This window comes from Dendrobates tinctorius, unplaced genomic scaffold (genome assembly GCF_039654945.1).
Source record: "Dendrobates tinctorius isolate UK_male_01 unplaced genomic scaffold, ASM3965494v1 ptg000107l, whole genome shotgun sequence".
Taxonomy (NCBI): domain Eukaryota; kingdom Metazoa; phylum Chordata; class Amphibia; order Anura; family Dendrobatidae; genus Dendrobates; species Dendrobates tinctorius.
In genome coordinates this window covers 14,630,728-14,658,306 of record NW_027361775.1, presented here as the reverse complement: position 1 = coordinate 14,658,306, position 27,579 = coordinate 14,630,728, and the positions used below count along the sequence as shown (strand labels likewise).

Here is a 27,579-nt window from a genome sequence, read left to right as displayed (position 1 = left end):
AACTGCATATTTTCGCTTGCGTTCCAATGACTTGGGTGTGGACAACTGAAGGCTGCGCTGGGACAAGGATGTGGATGTGCTTGATGATGGTGCTAGTTTAGTGTGAGCAACGACTGGTGCAGGGCAGGAGGCATCTTCGCATGCACCATGTCATATGCAGACCCTGTTCCTAGAGCCTGGGGTTCAAGCCACAAAGTCTAGTGCTTTGCAGCCATGTGCCTGAGCATGCTGGTGGTGGTCAGGCTGATAGTTTTGCTACCCCTGCTGATGCGGGCATGGCAGGTGGTGCAAATGGCTTGTTTGAGGTTATCAGCAGAGTCTTTAAAAAACAACTAGACTTGGGAAGACCTAACAGTTGTACTGCCAACTTCCAAAGTGTTGGTGTTACAAGGAATGGTTGCCCACCTTCTGCCTGCGGCCACCACACTGCTTCTTCCTGCCTCTTGGGGTGCTACACCTCCCTCCCCCTGTGTGCGGCTGTCCTCGCTCTGCATGTCCTCCTGCCAGGTTGGGCCAATTACTATATCATCCACCACCTCGTCTTCCACTTCAGCACCATGCTCCTCCTCCTGACTTTCTGGCAATTGTGTCTCATCATTGTCCACCTCTTGTGACATGTTCCCACCGTTGCCTTCGTGCGTGTGATCGCGGTTGCTCAAATATTTGGGCACCGCTATATGTGATCTCCTCTTGACCCTCTTCAAGTGGACGTCTGTCTCATCATCGTTCACCTCTTGTGACATGTTCCCACCTTCGCCTTTCTGTGACCGTGGCTGCTCAAATATTTGGGCATCGCTACATGCGTCTCCTCTTGCCCCGCTTCAAGTGGACTGGGCGAGAGGCCCGAATCTATAAATGGAAAAGTGAACAGTTCTTCGGAGTGTCCAAGTGTAGGATCAGTTGTCTCTGGGCACTCGGCATGGTGGAGGAAGGAGGATCAGGGTGAGGAATATGCGGTCCAGACTCACGGCTACTCAGACTTGACCGTGTGGAAGACAGGGTGGTGGCAAAGCGACTGGAAGTATTATCCGCTATCCAACCAACAACCTTTTGACACTGCTCAGGGTTCACTAGTGGTGTTCTGCAACACCCTAGTAATTCAGACAGGAAGGTCGGGGGAGAACATGGGGGTGTTTGTTGTGGCACAATTTCAGCTTGCCCATGACCTCGGCCTCTGCATGCACCATCACCATCACATCCACTTCCCCATCCATTTCCATGTGCCTTGCTCATTTTAAATGGACTACAATATTTTCCACATTCACTATAAATAGCTGAATTAGGACGAAATTATATGTGATCCGTGTGTGGGAAAACCACAGTTTAAAATATCTGGCCTAGAGGTAACAATTTTTTTTCAGCAAACTGGTGTCAAGAACTAGGGCAGCACACAGCAAAACAGTTGAATGTTGGCCTGAAAGGCTACAATTTTTAGCCCATAGGTAGATGAGGTGAAGAGATGGCCAGGGGACCACCACAATGCAGGGAGACTATGGTACACAAGATGAGGTAAAAGTAACAAAGAGTTAATTTATTTACAGGCAAGGAATGCAGTGTTAGGAAAGTGTAAACAGTGGTATGCAATGACATAAAACAATTTTCAAAAGTGATATTCTCTAGCTGGGCCATACAAATGGCAAGGTGCATATTACAGATCAGTGTATTTTGCAAAAGGCAAAACAATACAATAAATTACAGTATGCTGCTACTCTAACTATAGCCTGACTGGCCGCTGCTACTCCAGCCGCATGGCTATCGTGCTCTGTCTATTGCAGCCTATCCTAAGCCCTAAACATGTGCGCTCATGGGGTTAACACTCACAGTAGTTGGTATCTCAGTCCTTTCCCAGGGGCCCCTGAAGCTTTGCAAGATGGTGTGCAGTTGTTCCTGGAAGCCCTGTGCAATGTGATCGTTTCCTTGTGTGCAAGTTCAATGATGCTCCTAGAAATGGTGGATTCCTCCTGTGGGTTCCTTTCTTGTATTTTCTGCGTGGCTTCTCATGGCAAGACAGGAAAGCCACCTTTTAATCCCCAGAATAGTTTACAAAGTCACAGTCGCAGACTAAACATTCTTTTCCTCACAGCTCAAGGCAGGCACGTCTGCTTCCTGCAGAAATCTCGGCTCTCTCCTCCACACTGAAAAGCAGCCCCCCCCTCTGTAGTCTGGCAGATGAAACCAAACAGCCTTTACAGCAGGGAAGCGCAGAATGTCCCACTGCTCTAACCAAGGGGGTGCTGTCTCTTAAAGGGGCATCTTGTTTGTACTGTCCATAGCAATGCCACCCCCTTACATGGGCGTGTGACGAAGATTCCACACTTTCAAATATCTGGCCTGTATTTATTTTTTTGGGCCAGTAAAATTGTGTCAATAAGTAGGCTAAGACAAAACAAAAACAATTCTATGAGGTCTGAAATGGCACCAATTTGACTGCAATGATATACGATCTGTGTGGCGGACAAAACCCCATGGCAAATATCTGCTCTGCAGCTAAATATTTTTTTGGCAGCTAAATATTTTTTTGGCAGCAAAATGGTGTCAAGAAATTGTATAAGACACTCAAAAATTTTTTTACAGTACCACAAAAATGGCAGCATTTTCTGCGCACTTCGATGTGATCGCTGGAATGGGCAAACATGTTTAAAATAGCTGGATTTTCACACTATACTATGAAAAAGATCTGGCAGTAGTCTGCAGTGTCAACAAGCAAATGGAGGAAAAAATGTGTGCTCTCGATTGCTTATGAATAAACTAATCAGGATTAAGATGCAAAAAAAATATTACTGGCCACTGATACCTGGGGCTATGTATATAAGGTCAATATATGTAATAAGCAGCAGCAGACAGTATGGACCCTCTTGATGTATGCAATGAAGTATGCCACATACAATGCCTGCCTGACTAGCAGTGAAATCTATATACCCACATACACTCCCTGCATGCCTTGCACTGATATGTATATACCCACATACACTCCCTGCCAACCTAGCCTACCTATATATCCTGTAATTAGTCCTTAGAAGGACTGTTGATTTAGCTGGATTACACTCAGAGGTTTCTGGCAGAGGCTTATACACACTTCTGAGCTTGTATGATGTGCATAGGAGAATACAGAGACATATGTTTAGTTTAAAACTACCATATGTGTCCTGCAAGCTCAACTAATGAAGATACTAGATATCCATATGTTAAACAATGGCCATTCAAATTATTATCCCTTTCAGAACCTTTGAGGTACCTATACGTCATTGTTGGATAGGAGTTCCTGACCTTTGACTTAAGTGTTCGTCATGGCAATCATTAAAGCTGAGACCCGCATGTCACTGCTAAGAGTGTTGCCCATACTGACCCAGGCCTCTTAACTTTTAAATGCCATGATCGATATTGATCACAGCATTTAGAAGACTGGGAGAAGGAGTGGGATCCCTCTCTTCCGATTGACGCCACCATGAAACCATTTCATTGCTGCGGCAATCCAAGGTTGTCATGAAGACCTCCGGGTCAGTCAGCTATGACAATCCTGTAAACACCATGCCAGGAGCATGGTCTAAGTGGCTTCTGTCAGTGCAGCACTGACAGGTATAATGCATTGCAATGCTGGGGCATTACAATGTATTATAACAGCAATCAGAGTAGTAAAAATAAAAGTCCCATAGAAGGACTAAGTAAGAAAATAAAATAAACTTTTTTAAAAGAATGTTATCTTTTTTTAAGAATGAATAAAAACATGAAAATAATATTATGCTAATAATATACACATAATTACTAGTGATGATCGAATGTGCTTGAAAAACGTGTTACCTGAACATGCTCGGATGTTTTATGAATATCTTTTGCATGCTTGAATTATACAGTATGTTCGAGCCCCTGCGGCTGCATGATTCGTGGCTGTTAGACAGCCACGGCACATTCAGGGATTGCCTAACAAACAGGCACGAATTGTCCAGCCATGGGGACATATTATTCGAGCATGCCCCAGATACTCATACAACAACTGAGCATGCTCGGATAACATGTTGTGCAAGCACATTTGCTCATCACATCAGATGGATGTTCAGGTCCGGCTGAACAGTTAAATGAGTTTGGGTTTGGGTACCAGAACAATATAGAAACCTGGACCCCATTCACTTGAAAAAGGGACCCGAACATCTAGTGTTTTCCACTCTGTCGTGTGCATGACAGCTTGGCAAACACTACTTGCTTGGTAGGCAATCCCTGCATGTGTTGCGGCTGTGTAACAGCTGCGAGACATGCAGCTGTGGGTACTCGAACATATTATTCAAGCATGCCCAAGACACTCGGATAGCACTCAAGCATGCTCAGATAACACCTTATCCAAGCATATTCGCTCATCACTAGTGCTTCCCATCACCACATATCTAAATACATTCCTGAAGGGCTCTAGTTTCCAAAATGGGGTCACTTGTGGGGTTTTTCCACTGTTAAGGCACATCAGGAACTCTCCAAATCTGACACGGCATCTGCTAATGATTCCAGCAAATTTTGCATTCAAAAAGTCAAATGACGCTCCTTCCCTTCTGTCCACTGCCAATCGCCCAAACAGTAGTTTTGCTCTACATGTGGGGTATCAGCATACTAAGGAGAAAATGCACAGCAAATTGTATTGTCCATTTTCTTCTGTTACCCTTGTGAAAATTAAAAATTTGGGGCTGAAGCAATATTTTGGAGGGAAAGATATATTTTTTTCATTTTCACGGCTCAACGTCTTAAATTTCTAGGAAACACTTGTGGGTAAGTGCTCACCACATTTCTAGATAAGTTTCTTGAGGGGTGTAGTTTCCAAAGTGAGGTCACTGGGGAGTTTCCACTGTTTAGGCACATCAAGGGAACTGCAAATGTGACATGGCGTCCGCTTTTGATTCTAGCCAATTTTGCTCTCCAAAAGTTAAATGTTGCTTCTTCCCTTCCGAGCCCTCCAGTGAGCTCAAACATTAGTTTTTCAACACATATAGAATATCGGCATACTAAGGAGCAACTGCATAACAAATTTTATTGTCCATTTTCTCGTGTTATGTTTTTGAAAATGCAAAATTTGGGGTTAAATAAATATTTTGGTGGGAAAAAGTAAAACATTTTTGCCTTCCACATTTCTTTTTATTCTTATGATGCCCCTAAAGGGTTAATAAACCTCTTAAGGCTGTGTGGCCAAGTAAGCGTTTTTTCACATTTTTGAAGCGTTTGTCATGGTCAAAATGCTTCAAAAACGCATACAAGAAGCATCCCATTCATTTCAAATGAATTCCACACTTTTTGTGCACATTGATGCATTTTTTTCCGCAAAAAAACTTTGCGGTAAAAAACGCAGCATGCTCATTAATTTTGAGGAAAAGTCCGCGTTTTTAGCTATTTTCTATGAGTCAGAAGACGCATGGAAAAAACCGCATCAAAAACGCGTGGTTTTTCCGGAAATGAAACGCGCGTTTTCTGGGAAGGAGTCCGGTTTTGAAGCAGAAATGTTCTGCATACATGGGCACATGGTTTTGTGCACTTTGAAGGTTGTAGTTTTTAAAATGGTGTCACTTTTTGGTATTTGCTTTAACATAGGGACCTTATAAATATTTCAAAAGGGATGTGGTCTCTAAAATAATTGGTTTTGTAATTTTTTTTGAAAAATCAGAAATTGCTGACTCAGTTTTAACCATTCTAACTTAGTACCAAACAAAAAATGTTTCAAAAATTATGCTGATGTGAAGTAGACATGTGGTAAATGTTGTTCATTATCAATTTTGCGTGGTATAACTATCTGGTTTAAGGTTGTAAGAATTAAAAGTGTGAAAATTGCTAAATTATTTTTTTTTATCAAATTTCTGATATTTTCAGAAATAAACGCAAATCATATTGACTTAAATTTACCACTAATAGGAAGTACATCATGTCACGAGAAATCATTCTCAGAATCAGTGTAGTTATAACCTCAGAAAGTGACACTGGTCAAAATTGAAAAAATTGGCATGGTCAGGAATGTGAAAACAGGGTGGGGGGTGAAAGCTAATTGAGTCAGACTTCAGGGCAACTTAAAGTGGTAGTTAGCTAGATACAAAAACACATTCAAAGTTGTAAAATACGGCAAAATTATTAAAAATTATTTAAAAAAGGATCATTCATCAGCAGGTAATTCATGCTAAAATATTTCTGGTAGCAATAGATTTTTGTCATATAATAGACCACACATTCAAATAAACGTGAAATTATGTAACTGAATATATGTTGCAACGATGGTAAATTATGCATTTGCTGACTATATAAACAAGGGCTACAATGCGCTTAACCACTAAAAAAGGTAAGCTTATCCCCTGGTGCTGTATGCCTCATTTTAATATATCATTACACATGTGACATGGATGAATTTAAGCATTTTATATCAAAAAGTGCCATGAGGTGGGTTCTAATTAACAGACTCCCAGATTACCACACAGTGGATCCTGCAGCAATGCTAAAGAGATTATTATTGCAAATGCAATATAATAAAAAGGAAACCAATGAAACACAAGGAAGAAAAAAACATACTATTGTAATTCTTTTTGAAAAATACCTGTGAAATCATGTCCTTTATCTCACATGTGTACCATCTTTAAATGGAAATGTAGATTATTGACTTAAATAACCCTTCCAATTCATTTTATTTCACTCAACTCCCAGAAATACACATTTGGCTGTGTCTGTTGCATTTACATTTATATTTTAACTTCTTTTCTTTTCATGTTTTATGTCAGATGAATTTGCCTACTGTGAGGAGCTGGCCATTTTCTAAAGACTATTGGACCAATGCACATAGAGCATTTAAGGGATGCAGACTTTTTCCAGCATGGAGCTTCAGTTGCGCCAATCTTATTGTTGTGTTTTATTAGTGAATTGTTTGCTGTGTTTTATCAGAGATTTGCTTGCTCATCAGTTCCGTCTCAGGAATCAATGTTTCCATTCAGTAATAGCAAGCAGAGGAAGATGTGCTGGTTGGATCTTATGTATACATAAGGCCAGACAGGAGATTGCTAAAGGTAAATGTAAAGCAATTCTAATAATCTCATCAGTATCTCTGGGGCCTCAAGCCATTGTTCTCCCCGCCAGTAGACCAAGTTCAGCTGGCACCGCATGGGGTTTCACATGCAATCTCAGGTGATAGACTTCTGGAATATTCTTCATTCTTTCAGCTAAAAGCAAATGTTTAAGGGGGGAGTGTGAACACTTCTGCCCATTCAGGGGGCTGATCCCAGGGTATTGGGGAGAGTGTCGTCAAAGGGAGAGGATCTAGGAGGGTCCTGAAGAACATGGATGGATGGCCTATGGATTTTGGAGTTCAGTTGCGGCTGGGCTGGACACACGTGCTACTGTTCAGGAATCTGTCGTTTGGATTTCAGGAACTTTCTTAAGGACTGTTGCTACTGCACACATGGGCTTTGGTTGTGTTACCTGTCATTTGGATCAGCGTGGACTGTGACTGCAGACTATACTGGGGAGATACAAAATCTATGGGCCAACCAAAAGATGGGGGACAGTGAGTATTGCCTGGTACAGGGCAGTGGGACTATCGGCCCCAGGGAGAGGATCTTGTGGACTGGGGCAATGTATTTTGACCATATACCCAGAGTTGTTGTAAAACCATGGATGTAAGGAATAAAAAATAGTTGTCTTGTTAACTTGCCTGAGTGATTACTACAACTCTCAGATCTTCACACCTATCTTTCTTTCATATTACCTGTTAACCTTGGTTTTATTAAGACGCAGCACATGTTTACTATTTTATTCTTGTTCTAAAAAAGGGCAAAAATATGTAAATTTTACAACTGAAACAAGTTAAAGAGATAATTAATAGGCCTAATTCACATGTCTGCAGTTCACACATGAGATCTACTGTAGCTGTGATTTTCGCTAATAGATTACATACTCATTGTAGTCTGTGGGACTGTTTTGCTGTTCAAGTTCATTTTTTGTGGACTGTTTCCTCCAATCCTCACCCCCTAAAAATGAAGACTTTTCAGTTTTCATTCATGTCACATGTCAAAGTCCCCAATATTGGGCTGTGGGTGCAAGAAATACTCAGACAGAACTATGATGTTATCTTCTTGCAACCTACCCTATTGCCATCCAGTTGTCATGATTGTTTGCTAAGAGATAGGGATGAGTGAATGTGCTCATTGATACTCGAGTATCTATGTGCTCGACACTCGAGGAGCACTGGCTGGTGCTCGGATTTGATGCTCAAATCCCCACTCCACATGTTTTCTGCCTGTTACACAGCCAATAAGCATGTGGGGATGCCGGTACTGCCTGCCAGTCACTAATGCTGTAGCTACCTTAGTAGTGGCATTACTATGATTAGCTAGCCGAATTACCCCTGAGGTTATAAAAGGACAGGCGCTGCCATGCTCAGCTCACTGATGTCATTGCAAAGCTCAGGGACAGTTCTGATTGGAGGTAGCAGTTATCCAGGCCAGTGTGTGCACAGTTTAACTAATCAGGGTCCTCTAGTGTTGATACTGGTGCTTATGCTGAACCACCATACCTACAGTTCTTCTAAGGGTTAATCTTGTGTTTTGCTGTTTGTATCAGATACATACAGAATTTAGTCTAGGGACAGTTGCAGTAACAGGGAGGGTGGCAGAATACAACCTCTAGGCAGGGCATAGGGCTTTGCAGTACATTGCTAAATATATAGCTGCTGCACGTAACCACATTCATTTTTTGAAGGGTGAAAAAATTGACTATATTGTCAGCAATAGAGTATTACATGGTTTGTGTTACATTTCAGTGGTATTTAACACTTCAAAAAATGTTAAAATTCTTATGCTGGATTGACCTAATGGTCCATACAGTATAATGTGCTTAGAAGGTGACAAGGATGGCAGACTCCAATGAGACTCCCGAGGGAGCGACTAGAGCAATTTCAGTGACAGAGCAAGCTGGCGCAAAAGTAGAGGTGGCTGGAGCCTGTGGTCTGGAACTGGCTGCTTTCCTGGAACAATCAAGGATCGAACTCAGGCTACAGCCTTCACTGCTGGGGTTTTTGTGCACTACGGATGGGAGAGTCAGGATCCAGCAATTCGTTTGAGGACTGTGGGGCATAGGCCAGTCAAAAGACAGAAGGAGTTGAGCCCACTAGCTGCAAGATACCAAGACTTGCCATCCCGGCAAGACTTGGTATCTTGCCAGGATAAAACCAGTGGGCAGTAGAAACGGAACACTTGCCTCAAAGGCTGTAAGAGCTGACAGTTGTAACCATGGTCACATTTATCAAAATAGAGGGGCAACATCTCTTGTATATGGTGGGTGGGAACCCAAAAGGAAGGGAGCATCATGAACCCTTCTTGTGAAATGAACGAACCTAGGAGAGGCTCCTTGAGGCAGCTTGGGGCAGGACTACCAACCCGAGACATTAAACTGTTCTTTAAATAGGACACCTGTTATGCGGGAGTAGGTGATGGTGCACGTGACACAGGGTGCTGTCACCCATTTCTACAGTACATGTCGGGGCCTTTATGAGTGTAAGAGTACATCAACTACACTTCAAAATATTTGAATGAGGCCCGCTAATTGTTGCCTTTAAGGGTCTATGGATGACAGGATGACCATCCTCATAACTTTTAACTGTTTCTTAACATTTTTTTCCTGTAAACTCCAATTTCTTGTCGATATTGAAGTGTGATACCATTGTTTTCAACAACTGTCTGGGAGTCAGAGATGCTTCCAGGGGTCTTCCCCCATCCTGATCTCTTTCCATTCAGCACTTTTTCCATCCATTTCAACATTTTCATTGCCCCCAGACCTCCTTGTGGGGTCTGTTGGACAAATGCTCAGATTTCCCATCAGCTACCATTATACTCACTACTCTAAATAAGCACCCGAGCATTAGGAATTGCTGGGTTCAAGTAAAGAGCATCTGAGAAATGTAGTGCTCGCTCATCCCTAGTAAGAGAAGATCGACAAACCACAAAAAAGAAGACTGAAAATCCTCCAAAAAAAATCAAAAATGAATACCATATAAAGCCATTTTTTATCATATGGGCTTGCTGCATCCAGGGATTGCACTAATTCAGATACCTGGACAGGTAGGCATTGCAGTCCCTTTATATGATATTAATTTTTGATTTTCAGTCATTTTTTTGTTTTTCTATGAAGTTTAGCACTAGGACTCGCAAATGTGAGGACCCTTGATGTTGAGTTGCAAGCTTACATATCTGGCCAAAATATCAACCAATACCTCATATATTATTTATATATATTTTTTGAACTTAATTTTTCAGGGTGCAGCCAATCCCATTATCTTTGGCCTGGTAAACTAGGGTGTCTGACCTCATGGGATGCATGTACAGTATATTGTAAAGTGCTGGGCAGCCCATCTGTTTCAATAGTATGGGCATCACTAATAGGCTGTAAGCTAGATGCTGTGCATTACCTGTGTGTAACCAGTGCCCTATACAAGCCTCTATTGTGCAATAATATACTAAGCACCCTGTGAGTGGTTGTCTCATCAGTATTTTGCACCTGTGTTGTAGCCATTTTTTATCAAACGGACTTGCTGCAACCTGGGAGTGCACTAGTTCAGATGCCTGGACAGGTAAGCATTGCAGTCCCTTTATATGGTATTCATTTTTTATTTTTTTGGAGGATTTTCAGTCTTTTTTTTGTGGTTTTTCAATGAAATGCAAAGTGTGCCAAAAATTACAAGCAGGGTCATTCATACACCACTGAAGACACCAACTAGAGTACTTCATTCAAATATTGTGAAAAAACTGTAGTTGTGGTACTCCTACACTGATAAAAGATATGCATACAGTGCAGAGCCTGCCAAAAATTAGAAGCAGGATCATTTATACAACCTTGAAGGCACAAACTTCAGTACCTCATTCAAATATTGTGAGCAAAGTATAATGCACTTTATGAGCTGCTATCATCTGGTGTTGTGGAAAGTGTGAGCTAATCCAGGCTGTGTTCATTTTTATGAAAGTGAGCCTGTCTGCATTCTCTGTTGACAGGCAAAAGTGCCTGTCAATTATGACCTCCCGGCGGCACTAAAAATCAAACAAGACCTGAGCGGAAGGACAGCACAACACCTTCAAGGCTTAGAGGGACAGATCATGCCAGGTGTCCACCTTTGAGAGCCAATAATTGAAGGCAATGGAGGAATTAGCCAGCTTTTGCTTGAACATCTATAGCCCCTTAGTGACCAAGCCAATTTTGATCTTAATAACCAGGCCAAGTGTTTGAAATCTGATGAGTGTCACTTTATATGGTAATAACTTTGGAATGCTTCAACAGATGCCACTGATTCTGAAATTTGTTTTTTGACATATTGGACTTCATAATAGGGGTAACATTTGTTTATATAACTCACGTTTATTTGTAAAAATATTGGAAATTTGAAGAAAATTTTGAAAATGTTGCAATTCTCAAACTTTTAATTCTTATGCCCTTAAATCAGAAAGTTATGTTACACAAAATAATTAGTAAATAACATTTCCCGCATGTCTACTTGTCATCTACATAATTTTTTAAACATATATTTTTTAGGAAGTTCTAAGGGTTAAAATTTGATTAGCAATTTCTCATTTTTCCAAGAAAATTTACAAAATCATATTTTCAGGGACCAGATTTGAAGTGACTTTGGGTGGGCCTATATGACAGAAAACACTCAAAAGTGACACCATTGTAAAAACTGCACTGCTCAAAGTACTCAAAACCACATTTGAGAAGTTTATTAACCCTTATGGTGCATCACAGGAACTAAAGCAATATAGAATAAAAAAATGAACGCTTAAGTTTTCATCCAAAAATGTTTACTTTAGCTCTAAATTTGTTATTTTCAAGAAATTCCCAAGAATATATTTAGGTGTGTGGTGAACACCTTTAAGCTCCAGGTGCTTCACAGAAGTTTATAACATTGAGCCATGAAAATAATAAAATCACATTTTCCCCACAAAAATGATATGTTAGCCCCAAATTTGGTGTTTTCATAAGGGTAACAAGAAATTGCACCATACAATTTGTTGTGTAATTTCTTCTGAGTATGCCGATACCCCATATGTGGGGGAAAACCACTGTTTGGGCATACAGAACAGCTTGGATGGGAAGTAGTACTGTTTGATTTTTTGAGTGCAAAAATGGCTGGGATCGAGAGCGGATGTAATGTCACGTTTGGAAAGCCTTTGATGTGCCTAAACGGTGGAACCCTCACAAATGACCCCATTTTGGATACTAGATCCCTTAAGGAATTATTCTAGATATTTAGTGAGGACCTTGAGTCCCCAGGTGCTTCACAGAAGGTTATAATGCAAAACTGTGAAATTAAAAAAAATTATAAAATCACATTTTACCCACAAAAATGTACTTAAGGGTAACAGGAGAAAATTAATCCCATTTTTTTTTCATTTCTACTGAGTATGCCAAGAACCAATATGGTAAATCGAAAAAAGTGCTTTGGTACCGTGTTAGCCAGTAGAAAAAAATATATAAAGTGCTCTCAGTGAGAGAAACAAAATAGTAATCTTGTGGGTATGATACCTTTTAATGGCTAACAAATAATAGTACATGATGTTACAAGGCAAGCTTTTGGGACTGCTTACGTCCCTTCATCAGGCTGATATAACAAAATATTTGAAGAAACCTTATTTATATGATAACATTAGGTCATCATATTGAAAATGTTCATTTTTTTCACAAAAATGTTGTTTTAGCTCCAAATTTGTAATTTCCATGATGGATAATAAAATAAAATGGACCCCATAATTTGTTTTGCAATTTGTCCTGAACACGACTAAACCCCTTATGTGGTCAAAAAAATTTGCTTGGGCATGGGCATATGTCAGGGATAAGAAACAAAAGTGCGCTACTGTATTTGCCTGGGATAGATTGTGAATGCCATGTTCCATTTGAAGAGCTCCTGACACATGAAAACAGCAGAAAACCTCCACAAGCAACCACATTTTGCTAACTAGACCCTTCAAGGAATTAATTTAGGGGAGTAGTGAGCATTTTGAACCCAGAGGTACCTCACATAATTTTATAACATTGAGACATGAAAATACGAAATTTTAGTGGCAAAAATTTAATTTTTATATTTTCTGCAAATTTTTCTGGCACACAAGGATTAATAGGTGAAACTAGACCCCAAAAATTATTGCGCCATTTCTGTCGAACTCAGTGCAGTCCCATTTGTTGTCAGAAATTACTGTTAGGCCACAACGTTAGGGCTGAGAAGGAGGGCGCACTATTTGGCTTTTGGAGCACAGATTTTGCTAGAATAGTTTGTGGGTAACATTTGCGGAGTCCCAAAGGTGCCAGAACAACAGAAAAAACAAAAGTGACAGTGACCCCATTGTAGAAATCATCAACAGCTGCACTGACTATTTTGTAACATCCAAGCAATGCTTTTTTTCTGGAGAATTGCAAATCTGCCAGTCTAACACCCGTACATTGTGTCCCTATACAGTGAAGAGCCCCAACATAATTCAGCACCCTCATACATTGTGCCCAGCTTTTGCTTCTGGCCATATGCACCTGTAAATTAAGTGCCTCCTCTATATGACAATAATGCCAAGCATGTGGCTGCTTACTGTGGATTAGGCACAGTGGGGTTCAGAAGGAGGGGGACATTTGGATTTGGGAGCTTAGAATTCAATAGATTTTATTTGAGGGGGCAGGAGTCATGTCACTTTTCCATAATCTTTGCTCTACCAGGAACGTAGGAACCCCCTATACTTTCAGTGACAGATGATGGACCTGAGTGGAGACATATTTTATGCAGGATAAATTAATGTTTATATTGGTAACAATTTGTGGTATATAATATTTTTCAGTTGTTTCCAAAATAATGCTGGATCACATTTTTGTGTTCTACGCTTAGCACTTACATCGGAGTTTTGCGTAAATCCCACAAAAATGCAATTTAGATGAAGCCCCCAACAAGTAACCCTCAGTGGAGAGCACAGGATAAATGTGAGCCGTGCCTTATTATGATTTTTGGGAGGTAGAATGAACAAATAGACAGCAGTACAAGAGTAGTCCTTGTTTTTATTTTTGCTCGGTTCATCATGTGGTATAAGACAAAGGGCAGATCTATTCTTTGGATCTGGGCAATTACAGCAATACCAGATTTATACTGCTTTATTGTTTAGGTTTGCTGCTGCCAAACAGTAAAAATGCTTTTTTTTATATAAAAAGTGTTTTTTTTTGTCACCACACTCTGAGAGCTGTAGCTTTTTTTAATTTTTTTTAGCGAACAAAGGGATTATTTTTTGTGGGACAGGTTGCAGATTTTTTTGGTACCATTTTGGGGCACATACCTTATATGCTTGAGTAGCACATTTTTCTGCTAAAAAGCCCCCCTTGGGTTAAACTCGATTGAGAGTCCCAGAAGATGGAGGGGTGAGGCAGTGTTAGAGCAGCAGGTCACAAGAGGTAGGAGCCATCTGCTATGGCTAAAGCCTGTGCCTGCTGCTAAAGAGAAATGAATGTTCACTGCTCTCGCACTGAATATTCATTTCTCTTCAATAGTGGGCACAGTAGTCGCAGCTGCTAGCTTCTTGCAGCTGCCGAGGGATCACGTGTGCCCGCTACTTGAGGGACTGAATATGCACTGCCCTCCATGCCCATTGGCATGATGTGCAGTGAATATTCATTCACTTACGTAGCTGTCACACGTGATCACCCGGCCGCCACTGGAAGCCGGCGTCTGCAACTACTGTGCCCGCTATTGAAGAGAAATGAATATTCACTGGAAACGCACTTAATATTCATTTCTCGTTAGCAGCGGGCACACATGATTGTGCTGCCACTGCAGCTGCTGGCATCAGAACAAGATGCTACAAAGGAGTGCATGAATGGTAAGTAGAATTTTTTTTAATGTTTTTCTGCTGGGGGCAATGCTTACCAAAATAGGGATGAGGAGCCATGCATACCAGGATAGTGATGAGGAGCCATGCAGACCAGGATAGTGATGAAGAGCCATGCAGACCAGGATAGCTACAAGGGGGCCTTGCATACCAGAATAGGGATGAGGGGGCCAAGCATACCAGGATAGGAATGAAGGTTCCATGCATACCAGGATAGGGATGAGGGGGCCATGCATACCAGGATATGAATGAAATGACCATGCATACCAGGATAGGGATAAAGAGGCCATGCATACCAGAATAGGAATGAGGGGATAAAGCATACCAATAGGAATGAGGAGGCCGTGCATACCAGGATAGGGATGAGGGGGCCATGCAAACCAGGATAGGGAAGAAGGGGACATGCATACCAGGATAGGGATGAGGGGGCCATGCATACCAGGATAGGGATGAAGGGGCCATGCATACCAGGATAGGGATGAAGGGACAATGCATACCAGGACCGAGATGAGGAGGCCATGTATACCAGGACGGGGATGAGGGGGCCATGCATACTGGGCTTATGCTCGAGTCAATACGGTTTCCCAGTTTTTCGTTGTAAAATTAGGTGCCTCGGCTTATACTTCGGTCGACTTACACTTGAGTATATACGGTAATATTTTTTGATCGCTTTTTATTCAGGTTTTTCAGGCACAGAATGAATAAAACCAAGCAATTCAGTTATTGTTTTTATTTTATTTATTTTTTGCGCCTTTCACCATGCGGTAAAAGTGATAACACTGATTTGTTTGTCTGCTCCGCATGATTACAGTGATACCAAATTTATATTTTTTTATGCTTTGCTATTTTAACATACTAAAAACAATATTTTAGCAAAATGAATTTGTTTTTGCATCATCATATTCTACGATCTGTAACTTTTTAATTTTTATGCTGAATGAGCCATAGGCTTTTTTTTTGCGTGACAGTTTGACGTTTTCATCTGTACCATTTTTTTTTACATATGACTTTTTGATCACTTTTTATTCACCTTCTTATGTGTAAGTATGATGAAAAAGTGACATTATTGGGGTGTTTTATTATTATTATTTTTTTACTGAATAAATAACATGCCAGTTTTGTAGAGCAGGTCATTCCAGACACAATTCCAATTATGTGTACTTTTTTTTGTTTATTTTTGATTTTTGAGAAACATTGTATTTTGAGTGGTGACACAGATTTTCGTGATTTGTGTGCACTTTCTTTGTGTGGGTTTTAAACTTTTTTGCCTATTTTATTTTACGTAATAGAGGTAGATTCGCGCTGAAAGAAACCCAATGGTTAAAAGGCGGGAAATTACTAGTTATATTCAACAGGGTAAATGTAGAAGCAGAATAGTAACAATGTCAGGTGGTCAATTAGTGCTGTCAAGTATTACAAATGGCCAGATATTAGAAATAATACAGAAAAATAAAGAACAAATAAAATAATGAAATCAATAAACTATCAACTGGCAGTTGATCCAATAATTGGAAAATGTAAAACAGCATCACCGCTTCTATTTTTTTATGGACTAAAAAATAAATCACACAATGGTCTAGTCTTTTCCTTATTTTGGATGATACTTGTATTTTCAAATCTATGGGTGTGGAAAATAAAAAAAATTGGAATCTCACATGAATCAACTGTATAGTTTTGATTTTAATGGATTCATTGCAATTCTTAATAGTAGAATCTGTATATGGCCTAGTCAATTTTATTAACTGCTGACATATAAAAATAGATGCAATACAAATGACGATACAGAAGCAAAATCATCTTTTTTGGGGGTTGAAAATTGAACTAGTTTTTTTTATATGCTCATGTGAGCTTAGCTTTAAAATGTTAAAAATAGAGAGCATACAAATTGCACCTGGGTGCTATCTTTGTGTCATCTATGATTTTCAGGACTCAAACACTTGAAGGGTTGATTTTTATATATGATTCAGACATAAAAAGGAATTGTCTTTGTGAATTTTTTTTGGGCGGACACACAGTCCTCATCCTCAAAAAAAAAAAAATCATGGACATGTAGCATCAAAGACTAATTGGTACATGTTCTATTAGTGAAAGACATGGATAGAACATGTATGTGAGAAGTGAACATCTGAGTGAAGCTTTTCTTTAGATAGCAGCACCTTGAAGAGCTCAATTTTGTGCAACATCTGTGCGCGTCTAATGACTAAGCCCGGAGGAGTACAATACTGCAAATATTCATGTGTTTTGTCCTGAACATAACTTCCCCAAGTGAGCACACTAATTGGTGCCAATTTCGATTTAATCTCAGACGTCTTACCCAATGAAGTGCGTCTCCTTTATTTCCACAGGTTAGCGCTGAGTGGTATAATAGTTGACTTAGTCTTGTTGAACTTGAGTACTGTTTTCTCCTTCATTTACATGTGTCATTATAAAAATGGAGTATGATAGATTTATCTGTCTTGTGCAGTGAAAAAGCTAGTAGAGGCAAGTGATTTTTAGCTACTCTGACCCTGACACTATGATAAATTGCTTATTGTCTTCATTAAAATCCTTTACTCTGGTTACCGAGATATCACACAGATGACATTTGTAAAGTCAACCAGACAGTTGTTGAGAGGCAGAAATCTGATCTAATGTAATCAGTCTTCATTCAGTGGCATCTTTTTGTGCAGCTGTGAGCATTCATTTAAATGATGATTCATCTGTAATGATATTATTTGTGAAAGAAATTGTTTGCCAAAAACTGTTCATGCTGTCATCTAACACATGCTACTTCTTAGAAGTCAAGTGTGGCTTCCTAATTACAGCAGATATTGTGTTCAGCATTGGATCCTGGTGTGAAACATGACATTCCACAGTCTGTTAGAGGAGCGAAGAAGAGATGACCTTTTAATGTGACAATGGCTTCAATTTGGACGTCTGGGTATTTTCAGAATGGCAAATGGAGGCTTATTATATTTATGCTGCCCACTCTATAAACATTGGCACCATGGCTGATAATCACATTCAGATTGCAACTGAAATCAAAGTGTCAGAAGTCATTGACTGGCATGGTGCGCCAACAGATGTATTATTATAATTATAGAGGTATTGTGCAGAGATTTGATTTTCTACTCAACTTGATAAACACAGTGTGTTTACATTACAGATACCATTGGAAAACTCTTTTTTTTGCAAATAATTAATCCTGGCTGAAAATGCTGTATTTGTTTGCATCTTGATTGGTCTTTTATGCTTCTTTGGTTATGCTTCAAGAGAGAAAAATATTGTCTTTGGCCTCACTAGAATTGTTCCTCTGTGTTTTTTTTACTGAAAAATCAGCCTCCACAGTACCTGAACCCTTTCGGAACAGCTACTCTGTATGATTTCTACTATGGTTAACTGATAAATACTAGCTGCATCACATATTGTCATCTTATGGTTGTATACATTCTACAATTTACTGTGTTTTCACATTCTGGGCAGTTAAAAAATGCATTACACTGGTCAGTATTGCGGTTTCATTATTTTGTCTCTGTCACTTGTACAATTTTAAAAACTGCAATATATACATTTAGGGCTCATACTCACTTGTGAGAGACTCGCACCATTCTCGCATGAAAATCTGGCACTGCCGCCGACACTCGGACCGGAGCGTGCAGCTGCACAGAAATAAATATAGCCGCATGCTCCTGTTTCAGTGCCGGCGGCATTGCCAGCTTTTCATGTGAGAGACTCGCACGAGTGAGTATGAGCCCTTAGTCATGAAAATGCCGATTTTGTGTAATTCACTTTTACAAAGATTCACTAAGATGTTGGTCATTTTTCTGAAATGTAAACATGACACTTGAGTAGTAATGACATGACCAGACTGAAGGGCAATGATAGAACTGTAGGGAAAAGCAGCGCAAATAGGGTCTTATCCGATGGATATTGTCATAGCCGCCATGTCTGTCATGTCTGCCTTGTCTGTTTTGCCTCGTGACCCCTGGAGCGGTGTGCACGCGCATCTCATTTCTGCTATCCTGCATGTTCCCTAGAGCAGTGTGCACACTCACCTCATGACTGTTGAGCTGCGGGATGCCTGCGTTTCTGCTCTGCCTTCTGTGATCGTATCGTCATGTCTAGAACCCCTGATCATGTGTCCTTCCTATGTTCCAGCAGAGGCTGGTTCTGCATTCATCTCTGCATGTCTGGAACTCTGATGATGTGACCTGCCTAGGTTTCAGCACTGGTTCTGCATTTATCTCTGCATGTCTGGAACTCTGATCATGTGACCTGCCTAGGTTTCAGCACTGGTTCTGCAATCATCTCTGCATGTCTGGAACTCTGATCATGTGACCTGCCTAGGTTTCAGCACTGGTTCTGCAATCATCTCTGCATGTCTGGAACTCTGATCATGTGACCTGCCTGGTTTCAGCATTAGTTCTGCATTCATCTCTGCATGTCTGGAATCCTGATCATGTGACTGCTCTCTGTGATCCTGGAGGATCTGAACTGGAAGTTCTCCGCTTGTCGTGACCCGGAAGTGGAGGTGCTATGCCCTATATCAGACCGCCCCTTCCTTTGCTCAGGGCCTGAGTATTGTGCTGCTTCCCTGCATGGCTGCTTGGTCTGCTGGGTCGCTCCCTCTATTCTGTGCCCTTGCACTCTGCTCTGTCGTGCGTCTCTGCACACGCTCCGTGCTCATACTCCGTCTCTTGTCTCGTGTCTTGTCTAGTGTTTGTCCTTCGTGCCATGTTTGTCTGTGCCTTGCTTTGCCTTTTAGTACTTTCTATGTTCCCTGCCTTGCCTGTTTTCGCTATGCCTTGCTCCGTACCTTGCCTTGCTCTGCCTTGTTCCTCCCTATGGTCTCAGTCTTTGCTTGCTCTGCCTCGCTTTTTCCTATTGTGCTCTCTTGCACGTTTCTAGGCTAGTCCCAAGGCTCTCCCTTGGCCTGGCTCTGGGCTTCGGCCTACGCTCCGCTGCTAGCTCCATTATCACTCTGATCTGACTCCGTGTTTCTGCCTATGCTTCTGTTCCTGGTTCCGTACTCTGCCTATGCTCTGCCTGGTTTCTTGTCTTGCCTTGCTCTGTTGCTTCGTGTGCCCTTTGCATGCGCCTGGTCTTCCTAGCCTCCTGTTTGTGCCTCAGCCGTGCCCGTCCTAGCAGTGCCCGCCTGCTTGCGCCTCAGCCGTGCTCGTCGGTCAGTGACAGCTGTGTCGCCTACCATGCCTCAGTCGGGTTTGCTGGAGTCTTGCCCGTCTGTCAGTGCCGCAGCCCGATCAGCTAGCCAGTGCCCCAGCCGTGCTCTCTGTGCTTCCTTGCACTTCACCCTGTTTCTGCACTGTGCTCTATGTGCTCTCTATAGCACGAGCAGGTCCTGGCCTGCTCTTGGCATACCTCCCCATGCCTCTATAAAAGTACGCACAGGTTTTGCCATGTATCCTGTCGTGCCCTCTGGCATGCACAGGCCCTATCTCTGTTCTCGTACTCTGTCCCTGACGTGTCCTCGCATGCGCAGGACACCGTCCTTGTGCCTCTCCCTGGGGTGCCTCTCTGCATGCGCAGGCCTCCATCCTTGTACCTGTCCCTGGTGTGTCCACTGCACGCTCAGGCCTCCGTCCTTGTACCTGTCCCTGGCGTGCCTCTCTGCACGCGCAGGCTTCCATCCTCGTACCTGTCCCTGGCATGTTGCCAGACACTCAATAGTGTCTCCCTGAGCTGGCCGTCTGGTCCAGCTGCCGTGGTGGCTCACCCCCTTGGTCTTGCCCCTGACACTCCCTGTACAGGGAGTGGGTTCTCACTAGGTCCGCTTGCCCTAGGTGGGTGGGCACCACAGCCCAGAGGGTCCACTCAAAAAAGGAAAACGACTCAGCGTAAGCTGACGTTCGTCACAGATATTAGCAATATATGCTCAGATTCTACTTACCTGATGAATCCTTTGGTAAAGCGAGAATATCAGCTGCATCAGATCCACGGGTCAGCAAGTGACTTTCAGAACCAAAGTAAAGGCAGAGTCAGACGCCAGTATAACTCATGAGAGAATCGAATCACACTGCACGGACTGGCCCGACACCTCTCCTTGACCTGAGCAAGACAGTGTGATTGTTTGTTTCTGTGCGAGTTCTTATCCAGGACTACCATTTTTTCTTCATTTTTTCTTTCCTTTTACTTATACCAAAGCTGCAAAATAATAAAATATTATTAGTGATGTTTATTTAGCATCGTATATATTAATTTGTTTTTTCTTTCCATCTCTCATGCATGTTATGTTCTGCACCATGTGGTAGCCATCTCAACTTTGACACTGTTTGTCATGTGGTTCAAAACTCTGTTCTATTTAAACAGTGACTCTCCTTTGTTCTCTGCGTTCCTGAAGAAACGTATAGAATAAACCACCATCCTTCATCTATTACATCTGGATTGAAGTCTTATTCAGCAGCGTGGGTAATATCCACAAGATTTCTTTTACTTCAGACTGAAGGCCAGCAACTGCAGCAAACTTGGAAAGTCAGGGAGTATAAAACAGGGACATAGGAACCAGAGGGCATCACAAACCAGAGCCAGAGACAAACCTAAGAAACACGTGTAAAGAAGAGAGGTTCGCTGGATGCAGTGAAGAGCCGGAGACAATGAAGGGGTTAACAGGATTTGCTGAACAGGTAACTAAACAAGTAATACTCCACACAGGGAGGCAAGACTAGTAGTGGCAAAGATGAGAATTGCACACAAACACAGTACACTACAGAAAAATATACAAAAACCAGGGTAACTTATCGTTTGCAGTTCTTGCAGTGAAAAGGCTGGAAAATCTCCCGACTCCCGACAGCGTCGCAGATTGTGAACAAAGTCTCTGGCTCTGTTATGGAGGAACGTGAAGCACTGTTTTCCGATGGTGCTGATGTATCCGGTCTGGGTTGGCTTGAGTGTGCTGGAATGTGGAAACAGTCCTTTATGTAGATTCCTCAGGGATGACGCTGGACCGGAACAGTTTATCTGTAACTGCAGACAGGAAAGAGCTGTCCAAAAAGACAAGGTCCATAGATAACTCAGTAGTGTAACAGTCAATCTTAGAGTCAGTACGCTAAGGGAAGAATGGCGCAGAGTTATCAGTCAGAGCAGAGGATAGGGAGTCAACCTTCTCCTATCATTCTCCTGCCAAGTCAGACCCGTTCCCGCGCACAGTCCTCTTTATATTCCCCACATCCCCTGCTGTCCAGTATGAAGGTCCTCCCCTCCCAGAAGAACCCTCCCCTGGCAACAGTAGTGACAGTCCCAATAATTCCGGCCTCAAAGGGCACCGGAAACCGCTGACTCTGTCTTGGCTCATCTTCTTACACACTCACCAAAGAACTACCAACTGTACCACTTAAGCACAATTGAATAAGGTGAACAAGAGAATATAACAGGTTTAAACATCCCTCTCATGAATCAACTCACACTGCTGAGGTAATGCCAAATCTCCATCCTTTGACCAAGAAGACAGAGAAAGAGGCAAGGAGGGCGGTGAAAAAGGAACTTTCCACCACATACCTGAATCAAGAGAAATAGCATTCCATGTTTTTGGCAACAGCTGTTGCTTGGGAACTTGGCATCCTGGGATCTTTGAATAGCATCAGCGCTGTCCTGCCTCTCAACCACACCCTGCCCTGAGGCACATCACCTGGAACCAAGTACACGGTCAAGGGGCGGCCATGTGCCAGATCTGCCACCCCGGAGGTGATACCCCACCCCTCACAACCAGAGAGCGGTGAGAAGCAACCCCTTTTTGAGCCATAGTATGCCTGGAAACACAAGGGGTACATTTGCATGCAGAGACACAAGAGAGCCCCCTGTCCGCCCGGTGCTTACTGGTGTCCAAGGTGCCAGAAACTTCTAAGTAAGATAGCCACCACCTTCCTGGCTTTCTGACAAAATCAAAGGATTGAAAAATAAAAAATAAAAATGCTTACTATACCTCCCCCATTTCCGTGCCCTTTATTCCTCACCGTTACCCTTCTGATCCTCATTGCATCTCCTTATTGTCACCATATGAGTAGAAATAACCTCTAGAGAGGCCTGGGATTGTTTTGAGCACACACATGTAATCTCATAGCAAACATTGTGACTTTTTGCATACTTGCGTAAAATCTAGGGATGAGTGAATGTGCTCGGTGATACTTGATTTTCACTCAAGTATCACAGTGCTCAGATGTGCTTATTACTTGTCAGATGTGGTTGATGTAAAACTTGAATACCTGCTCCTGCATGTTTGGTGCCTGTTAAGCAGTCAATAAGCATGCAGGGATTGCCTGTCAGTCACTGTAATGCTGTAGCCATCTTGATTGTAACATCAATGTGATTGGCTGGTGGTCTGACATCATCAGGAATTATAAAAGGACAGGAGCCTCCAAGCTCTGCACACTGATGCTATTGCAAAACTCTGTGACACTTCGTATTGGAGGGAGAGAACTCTGTGACACTTCGTATTGGAGGGAGAGAGTGCTTGTTTAGGCCTGTTTCCACAGTATAACAAGTCAGAGGCTTGTTGTGTTGATACTGGTGCTGAAGCTGAGAAATCATATTAGCAACCCTTCTAAGGGATAATCGTTTGCACTGCTGTTTGTATCGAATATAATCTGCATTTAGACTAGAGAGGGAAAGAGAGTCACAGGAGCAGACAGAGTGACAGAACCAGTCTGTAGACAGGGATTAGACCTGTGTTGTCTGTTAGCAAATATATAACTGCAGCTTTTTTGTGGGAGCTGAAGAAATTGAATCTATTTTCAGTCATAAAGTATTTGTGACTCAAGTCACGGCAGTAAATATATACTACTTACTGTAAGTAAAGGGAGGTCAAACAATCCAAGGTCAGGTCCAGGAAATGGTCAGTACGACAAAGGGAAGTCAGAGACGAAGTCCAATACACGAGCTGAAGTCAGGAAAGCCAGAGAGACAAAGCAGTTTACAGGGAGCAGGCACAAGCAAAGTCAGGTCACAAGCAAAGGGTCTGAGTCTGGAAAGAGAATCAAGTCAAACAGGGTCAAGCACAGAGCGCAAAGGGATCAATGTTCCACAGGCAACAGCAAGTGTACGATTGACACTGGGGGAGGAACTAGCATGCTTAAGTAGAAACCAGATTAAGGAAAATGAACACAGGTGATTGCAGCACAGACCCAGCACAGACTGATAGCCCTGACACAAAGTAACAAAAATACAGAAACAGAGTGGAAATCATGACAGTATTATGAGCGTTGAGGTTCTTTTTTGTAATATAACACATCTAAAAATCATTGAAACATTTTCCTGGGATACATTTCTCAGCCATACACTTTTTCATAGTGTGGTGTACATTTCTGTGATCTCTAAAACTAAGAAAAAGCTGTTGAAAATTTTGTATTCTATTTCTCAGCCATACAGTTTCATGTGGTCTCTGAATATTTTGATCATCTCTAAAACTTATAAAAAGCCTTTAAAAATGTTGTAGACTTGTATAGTGTTGTGTGGTACTTGAACATTTCTGTGATTTCTAAAACTGTTTAAAAGCTTTTAAAAAATTTGGAAGTTTCAATTTCTTAGCCATACAGTGTTATATGGTCTGTGAACATTTCTGTGATCTCTGAAACTGAAAAAAAAAAGCTTTTAAAAATGTTGCAGGTTTCCAATTCTCAGCCCTACAGTGTTACATGGTCTGTGTACATTTTGGTGACCTCTAGAAATGATAAAAAGCTTTCAGAAATGTTATAGGCTTCCATATCTCAGTCATATGACTCGCCCCCAGAGACCAGGGGGTACTCGGTGCCGGGCTCGTTGATTTCAATGGGAGATGTCACAGTGGCGGTGACCCGGTCCATGGCCTCAGGCGGTCAATGGAAAAGGGGTAGAGTGATGGGGATAAAGTTATTGTGATGATTCGTGATGCCATCTGTGGTTTCTGGTCAGTTTGACCAGCGCTGCAGGGTTGCTTCTCTGGGACAGATGTTGTGGTGCAGCAATGATGTTGAAGCTCCCCACAGGTGGAGTTGTAGTCCCAGGGCAGTAGTAATAGACGTGGAGGGAAAGGGTGCAGTGTTAGGCATAGGGATATAGCAGTGCTGAGTGGGTTGGCACGGGAAGAAGGCAATGAGACAGCTGAGTGCAGTTCCAGTTCTTTTACTCACGCTCTTGGCACAGACAGGTGCCCGTTTCAATGCTGCGGTCTCCAGATCAGGGGCTCAGCCAACTCCCAGGCAGATGGAATTAACCTTTCCAGCACTCCCTTTCATGTGCCTGTTCTGAACGTCTCCTTTCTAGCGCTTATCTGAGGTACTTGCAGTACTGAGTTACACTCAAGTTCCTCCTTCTTGTTGTTACTCAAACTCCACTCACATGACAAGTGACTGTAGCCTGCTTCGGGGACTCCATCCGTCATGTCACGGCTCACACTTAGGTTGCCACCGAGTCTTCAAGTCTTTTGTGGGAATAGAGTGGTCACAGCTCCTATTCCTCTGGTTTCTGCTGCAGGAGCATTAGTTTCACAAACAGCCTCGGAGACTGGACTCCGGCCATGCGCTTCAAACTTGAGGAAGGGCTATGCTCTAACCATAGTCCTTAGTTCTCTTCTCCTTACGTTCCGTACTAATCTTTCTTCCTTCTGAAGAATCAGGCTTTCTATTGCTCTTTCCCGTGCCAGCAGCTCCAGGTCACTGAAGTCTGCTGCAGCACCTCCCTTCATTCCATCCTTCTCTGGGGATCTTCTCTCAGAGACTGACCACTTCCTAACATTCTCCCGCTCTCATGTGCAGTCTAAGCTCCACCCACCTCCCAGCACTCTTCGTGTTCCAAGCAGGGAGCCATGAAGGGTGCTCTGCTACACTACTGTATTTGTGCTGGATGTGAGTGGTGGAGTCTGGTTAGGTGTTCCATCTTACCTGAGAATTGGGATACTACACCTCAAGAGGAGATGCAGTACCTCTGTGGTGACTGAACCCTCAGGGGCGCCACATTTACAGTGTTACATGGTTTGTTATCATTTAAGTGATCTCTAAAACTGAAAAAAAATTGAAACATTTTTCTTGATTGCATTTGATTGTCATCCATACACTTTTGCATCCTTTCTATAACATTACAGTGGAGTAAACTTCCAAAAACCGCTTTGATTGCTACAGGTGACCTATTTTTTTCTTATTTTGTTTCAAGAGACCTATTAGTTACAAAATGAGAAAGGTGTGCATTAAGGGAAGGGGAAGTGGAAGTGCTGATGATGATGCAAGCAGATGCCAAGGACGTGAAGCAGATGCAACTACGGCTGTTGCTGGAGCACAAGAAATAGCCACAACATACAGAATCCTGTCCCACTTTTCAGGGAGGCACAGTACACCACTTCTGAAGCCAGAGCAGTGTGACCAGTTGGCCAGTTGGATAGCAGATAATACTTCCAACAGGCTTTCCAGCACCACACACTCTTCCACATGGTCCAGTCTCACAAGTCTAAAGTCTGGATCTTGTAATTCTCACCCTGATCCTTCTTCCTACCACCATGTTGAGTCCCAGGAGACTATTGATCTCACACTAGGACACTCCAAGGAGCTTTTTACCTCAACATTTCTTGATTGTGGCCTCTCAATCCGCATGCTCCAAAAGGGGCAGGAGGACATGCTGTTTAGTGATGCAGAAAACCTGGAGCCACCACAGCCACAAGAACATGATGGTGGGGAATGGCAAATTTGGGATAAGGAGTAAAATGATAATGAGACACAGTTGCCACTAAGTCTTGTTGTTGTTAAGTCACAAATTCAGAAGGACTAGGGTGTGGTGGTGGAAGTCCTCAGTCTGTGACTTTTTTAAAGAGAGTTCGGGGACAACAAAATGATCATTTACAACCCGTGCCATGCCAAGATCAGCAGGGACCTGTCCACTAAAAACGTAACAACCACCAGCATGATCAGACACATGTCATCTAAGCATCCAACTTGGTGAGCAACGATTGGTGTCATTGGGTGACACCAGTGCCTCTTCTAATGGGGTAGATGCTTCACCATTCCCTGTCCAAAACACTGTTGCAGATGCCTCCTGCCCTGCACCTATCCTTGCATATACTGACTTGCCATCATCAGTCACTTCCAAATCCCAGCCCAGTGTTCATCTGTCCTTACCCAAGGCACTGGAAAAAAGTTTCCAGCCACCAACCCAGAGGTCTAAATGCCAAACAGGCACAATTTCAGGCTGCTTGCAGTGGAAATGTTGCCTTATAGGCTGAAAGACACTGAGTATTTCCGTTGACTTACCCATTACCCATGCCCTTACCAATGCACTTACTGGCATTATCCACTTATTGACCGACACATGGATAAGTGCTTGTGGCCAGGGATGCTACATTTCATTGATGCACACTGGGTAAACATTGTGGAGGCTGGGTCTGAGTCAAATCCTGGCACAGCGCATGTGATCCCGACACCGAAGATTGCTGGCCCTTCTTTTATCTGGGTTTCCTTGACCTCTGACAGCAATTCCCGATCCCTCTCTGGCTCCTCCTCATCCTCTATCTTTGATGCTGGCAAGGTTTTGTGAGCAGAAGAGGTTAGTGGTTGAGTGTCAGCTCCAATACAACCATCAGTATTCTGGTCAGCCTCCGTACATAACAACTGAAAAGTGGGAATGTATGTCTGACATTTGTGCAGTTCTCAAAGACTTTGAGGACTCCATAAATATAGTAAGCGCTAATGACATCATAGTCAGCCAACAATCTCACTTTTGTGCCTGCTAAAACAGTCTCAGTTCACAATTACATATGAAGCTTTGCCTGCGGACAGAGGAAGAC

At 42.4% G+C, this 27,579-nt stretch overlaps 1 protein-coding gene across 1 annotated transcript in view; it reads left to right on the top strand.

Moving 5' to 3' along the window:
- LOC141100750 (uncharacterized) overlaps positions 1–6,769 on the top strand; it is a 43,705-nt gene extending 36,936 nt beyond the window's left edge. Inside the window, exon 3 of the mRNA XM_073589437.1 lies at positions 6,732–6,769. Within this exon, the coding sequence (XP_073445538.1) occupies positions 6,732–6,769 (38 nt within the window). The remainder of the gene's footprint in view (positions 1–6,731) is intronic.
- The last annotated feature ends 20,810 nt before the right edge of the window (positions 6,770–27,579 follow it).